Below are 6,000 nucleotides of genomic sequence, written 5' to 3' on the forward strand. Positions count from 1 at the left end.
CAATAAGTTACTCTGACTTAATCCATGATGTAAACATTTAACTCGATCTCCTGAAACTTTCTGGGAAAAAAGAAGGTGTGGATTCATGATCAGTGAACACTCCTGCTCCCCCTCCCCAATTAAATGTTCTTATCACCTCCCTTATCAGCACAATCAACGTGCTCTGATTAATGCACAGCTGAAAAAAGGAAGCTTCTTGAACGTGACTTTGGGGACGGGAGAAAGGGGAGGGACCGATTCTTACAACGGCAGTTTAATCCTAAATTGGCTGAAACGGACTATTACTACAACCAAAGCTACTCTTTGTAAAAAGTGCCACGAAACTGTAGTATTCGGAAGTTAACGCTTAAAAACTCAAAGAGCTCCCTGAAGCCCTGTAGTAGAAGGTTTATCTGAATGGCAGCTAGGCAAAGCTCATCATTGCCAGGGCTTCTTAATTGGGAAGCAGCAACTATAAAATAAGTTCAGCTTCTGACAATTATGCTGAAGAGGAATTAAAGTCAGTGAAATTGGGCCCATTGACTTATCATTGTGAGCCAAACAGAAAAGTGGAAGTCGTGACCTAGCTTAATAAAGTGAACTATATTCTGTTTGACAGTATTATAGTCGCAAAAGCTGATCTAGGTGATGACTGAATTAAAAAAAGCAAACTTTAACTGTTAATGACAGTCACAAAAGCTGATCTAGGTGTTGACTGAACTAAAAAAAAAAGCAAACTTTAACTGTTAATGAGTACACATATGAAATTTAATGTTGTTTATGGAAGGACAAAGAAATATGAAGAATAAATATAAAGTCTGAATAACTACACTGACTTTTTACCTGCGAGTAACTATCACTAGCTAATTCCCTGCTGTAGCTGTTTCCAATGTGATTAAGACACTTTGGAATGAGAAAAAAAAATCATTTACCCCTAACGTTTTACCTTGAGCAGTGTTTACTTTCCCAGACATGGAACCATTCAAGTCTCTGAACAGTCTTCTTTTTCACAAGAACTGCCAATACACATGCAGAAGGCAAGGCTCCAGCATAGCAAGGCACTTTGCAAGATATATGTTACCAAAACAGCAGATAAACAATCTGAAATTTTGTTAGACTGAGTAAGTTTACTTTTTTTTTTTTCAGGTTCTGTGGAACTTCTTTGTGGAGGATTTACAGTTCATTCTTGAAGTAGAATACTTTCAGAGATAATTAATGAGTCCATATGGTTTTATTTGCAAATCTGACTACAACAACTGTGTTTGTAAATGTAATAGGACTTTTTGCCCTTCGACCACCTGAGTTACAGGTTTTTTTCCACATAAGAACACCAGGCACTAGCAGTTCACTTATCTCCTCCAGCCCTGAAGAAATCCCTCCCAAAGGCAGAGCTAACAGTATTTTGCAGCCTCTCCTACACTGTGACACTAAGACATAAATCTCCGTACTGTCTTTCTATCAGAATACCGCACCTTTCCATGCACACTTACCTCTGCTACAAAGATGATTATTACGCAGTCATTCTTTTGCTCTTCAGAAAGCTCGTACAGTAGGGAATGCAGCGTATTAATCAGATAATGCTGTTTTTCCCTTCTCACAGTCGGAATACCCATCACCAGTGAGACTGCAAAGAAAGACATTCACAAGCCATGTAATTTCAAGTCAGACAAAGGGAAACTGAAATTACATTTTAATTTTGATTTGATGTGACCACAAGACTTGGTGACAGTTAATATTCCTGTAACACTGTGACAGCATTTGCTTTACTACCTGGAAGGAGAGATACCTCCGGCTAAGTTTTGGTTAGAGACACCTGTGTCCTTGCTATAACCACCAGGTCTGCATGGGGTAGACTGTCAACTTTTGAGAACTTGGGAGATATTGCTGCCTCTGGCAAACATGCAGGCTACTGAGTTTCAAAAGTTGGTACTGCAAAATAAGTGCTCGCGCTTGGTACGGAGTTGGAGATCTGAGTAGTAATTTAACCCAACACCGCCTTACTGCACAAGTCGTCACAGAAGGCGAGCGCTGCCTATCTCAGAAAGGAATCCAACAATCAAACTCTCAAAAATACGTCTGAGCAGGTTAAGTGATATCAATCCAGGGCTTTGACATAATCAATAATAAGAAGAAAGGAACTTAGACATTGTTATTATTATTAAGGAGAAAGGAACTGAAATTGTCTCTGGCAAAGACTCCACTTGTAGCAAACCTGTGCTATATAACATCATCAGGTTGTAAGCAGGATCTCTCTTTTTTTCATTGGTGAGGGCATTACTGAAGTCAGTGACCTAAATGTGGCTCAGTAAACCTGTATCCTTAGTCCTTACAGGAGATTCCTGTTCACCCAAACCTCGTGAGGCTGGTAAGGAAGCAGCATATTTTGAAGGAAAGGAGTAGGTGCAGTTAGTGACTTGCTCCAGGCTTCATTGTTTGCGCCACCATCAGCTCAAAAATGCCAAAGTTCCAACCTTCTTTCCCAGCACGTAACCTGCTAAACCGCAGGGGTTTGGTTTGGTTTTACACACTGAAGGTCAACCTGTACCTGTTGAAGTGTGGTCTTGCTATTGTGATTTTCATGTACAAATAAATGAAAATGAAACATGCAGCAAATGCAGCACTCTTTTATTACTTTTCTTCCTTTTTTTTTTTCTTTTTTTTTTGCTTGCTTGTATATGTATCTGGTTTTCTGCGGGTTTTTTTTTGCAAAGCATTTTGCTGACTATCTGTGGTCTTTTGCATACTCATGCTGATCTGTGGGCACATAGTTCTCAGTGAGAACCACAGCACTGCACCGGTAGAACCACTAGCCCATGTCATGGGCACAGCCATGGTTTTTTTTTTCAGTTAAATCAAAAGTGCTGCCAATGTTTTTTTATATAGATCACCCTAGAGAAAAGTCAAAATTTCAAGAAAATACAAACCCCAGCAAAATAGTTGACTCGTTCCTTGTTTGCTTTTGAATGTTCTATCATACAACAATTAGGAGATGATGTAACTTAATCATTTATATCATAGTTCACTGGAATCGATTATGATTTGTGCAGGTGTCAGCTGATTTCTCATGTGGATGAAAAAGTTACACTGAAGATTTATTAATATCCTTCAAATGACCACATCACTTTTCCCTTTGCTTCTAACTTTAGCGAACTGCATGAATTGTAAATTCTCCCTGGTTTACTTAATCATATTTGTTTTGTGCAAAAAAAAGTCAGGTAACGCATCTTTGCCACATGAATCCATGACTAAAAACAAAACTAATATTGCTTTTCAGTTATGACTATTTTTTGTTGATATTTGAAAAGGTTTATCGGAATACTTCGGGGAAGACTTGAAATTGGTATCGGAGTGGTAAAAGTGCTTTTACCATCCCTATTAAAATTTATTCAGTTTGTCAACATTATAAAGTTTAGGGAGAAAACCCCCTCCAAACTTTGAGTATGCTTCATTGCTAGAGCTTAATATAAATTATAATTAGACACAAAATATAAGCCAAACTTTATTTCCTACCTCCAGTTCTCTGTTGCCCAAAAATAACATTTGGAAAAATGGCATCTTCATATTCTCGAAGGTGAGGTAGGTAGTAGTACATGTTTGTAAGATGCACGGGGAGCTTTCTGGTGAGGTTTAATGCTTTCCACTTTGTATCATCTTAAAGAAAAAACAAACCCACATATACACATAAATTAGAAAGACAGCAGTGAAGCCTATTATTTCAACTGTTTTCCTCAAATGAATTCTGGCAGAATACCATGCACAAGGACTACCACGCACAAGGTTATTCAATCAGAACTATTCCTCAGAAGTGATTGCATGTCATATATATTCCCTTCCTGCAGTAACAAACTGAGAATCGTCCAGCACAATCCCCCCCAGGCAGGCGATGGTGCAGAGCTCCAAGTCTGCGTGTCCTGGGAGCTCTGCCTGCATTTCCCTGTGCCTAAACACTTGCAGGATTGAGGCATCTTAAAACACGATAAGCAGTTATTTTAAAAGCAGCAGGAAAAAAATAGTTTTGGTTTGTTTTTTTTTTTTGCACAGTTGGCAAGCAGCTTTCTAAATGAAAAGAAACACAGATTCTGATAAATAACTTCCTTAATTCCTTCACAAACTTAAATGCTTTCCCCAAAATGCAACACAGTGCGGCTTTCAGGGCTCAAACAGAAGATCTCAGGTTATAAAAAGTCCTACGGCAAAAAAACCAACCAGATCCAGGCCTTTAGAAACTATTTGAGAAACAAAAGACTGTAGTAGTTAAGAGACAAGTAGGGAATATTTATTTTTTTCTTTACTAGTTTAAAATAAAGATGAAAATAATTAGAATATTTATTCATGTTGGAATAACTCAAGTGTGACCTTATAAAAATCATCCTATTTTTAAAAAGCCAGTCATATAAAAACCAGATACCATTAATTTACTAATTGATCTTCCTTGATAGAAGCATTCCTGAATGTTCCAGTGGTGGTTAAAATTCTTTTAAATAAATTTAATAAAACCTTGAACAAATTAATTCTAAAATCATTATAAAATCATTATAAGCTTGGAAAAAAAAAAAAAAATTGTGTTTAATGTAAGATACCTATAGGGGCAAAGATGATATGCACCATGCAATTTTTAAAAAGGTATTTGAAAAGATTAAAATGAAGACTATATTTACCAAGAATAGCAAATGGTCTTTCTAATATTTAAGAAAACTGCTTGGAAACAAAACTGAAGATCCCTGCAGATTTTATTTACCACTTATCTAAAGGCTTCAATCTAACTTTTCTGACACAGGCAGCACATAGCTTTCATACTAGAATTTTGTCTGTCATACTCTGTTGCTGAATTGTTCTACGCCCTACGAGGTACCTACGATATGTATGTCTTTTTGCCCTGAGAGGAAAATTAGTTCCTATGAATTTATCTAAGGTCATTCATACGTCAGTGGGCGTCTCCTCCAGACACGTTGTCAGTTGCGCACAGAGGCTGGTGCTGGGGCACTTCCCGATATCAGAACACCACCTCAATTAGCTTTAGCCAAAACCCCATGTTAACAGCCTGCCAAGCTGCATAAACCTTGAAAACTCACCCTTTCACAGTCAGCAAAGCAACAGAAGGTTTATTGGCTTAGTGGAAAGTTATTTTTCCTAAGAAAGGCATGTGAGGTAACTCCCCAAACTTACCACCCTTCAAAGTTACTTAAGTCTTACAAACGAACAGCATCAGCTTTATTCACTAAGCTCAGATCAATGAAGACAGGGGCTTAATGAATGGGCAATATTTGCTTGAAGTTTTTCAACTTCCAAGAGATATTCACACTGAAAATTAGGACTCAACAGAGATTCCCCACTCTACAGAAAACAGTTGGGGTTTTTTTTGTTTTTTTTTTTCAAAAAACCCAACCAAACCTATATATATATATACATGTGTCCAGATGTTTGTGTATGAAAGAGACCCACAACTCCTCCCCCTTTGCTTTGCTATAAAATACACTGGAATTTTGCTACATAGAAACTCTTTTTTTTTTTTTTTTAAACCATGTTCACAACTTTTCAAGGACTTTCCGTTTTTATTTGGAAGTAGTGCCTATCAAGGGTTGGGCAAGGGACTTTAGTTTTATTGCATACAATAAACTTTTTCATTTTATTGTACAATAAAACTTGGCTGGAATGGGAAACAGAAGAGTAAGTACAGATAAAAGGAAAATCACTCAGCAATTTTAAGAAATTTTTGCTTGGAACCCTGCGAATTGACAGCTTTAATACTTTCTGATATTCTGCTGGCTCCAATAAGAACAAAGAACAGAGGGAAGGGGAACTCGCACTCTCCTCAACTGCTATTCTGTGCATTAGGTAGGAACTCTTTGCCCACAGTTTGTGAGGAGACTGGTAGGTGACAACATGGTCTCTATTTTAAGCCTTGTAAGGCCACAACCCTGCCAACACTCAGGCGTTTGTTTATACGCAGCTGAACAGTCCCACAGAATTAATATTGAATAAGCAAGACAAAAAGAGGCAGGGAAAAAGAGGATAAGAAAG

The 6,000-nt window shown here is 37.6% G+C and overlaps 1 protein-coding gene across 1 annotated transcript in view; it reads right to left on the reverse strand.

Moving 5' to 3' along the window:
* MGAT4D (MGAT4 family, member D) overlaps positions 1-6,000 on the reverse strand; it is a 31,792-nt gene that overhangs the window by 19,006 nt on the left and 6,786 nt on the right. The window contains exons 4-5 of the mRNA XM_009894172.1: positions 3,490-3,630; positions 1,470-1,603 (exon numbers count right to left, since the gene is read on the reverse strand). Coding sequence (XP_009892474.1) covers positions 1,470-1,603; positions 3,490-3,630 — 275 coding nt within the window. The remainder of the gene's footprint in view (positions 1-1,469; positions 1,604-3,489; positions 3,631-6,000) is intronic.

Source organism: Charadrius vociferus, unplaced genomic scaffold (genome assembly GCF_000708025.1).
Source record: "Charadrius vociferus isolate BGI_N301 unplaced genomic scaffold, ASM70802v2 scaffold21, whole genome shotgun sequence".
In the NCBI taxonomy this organism is placed as follows: Eukaryota; Metazoa; Chordata; class Aves; order Charadriiformes; family Charadriidae; genus Charadrius; species Charadrius vociferus.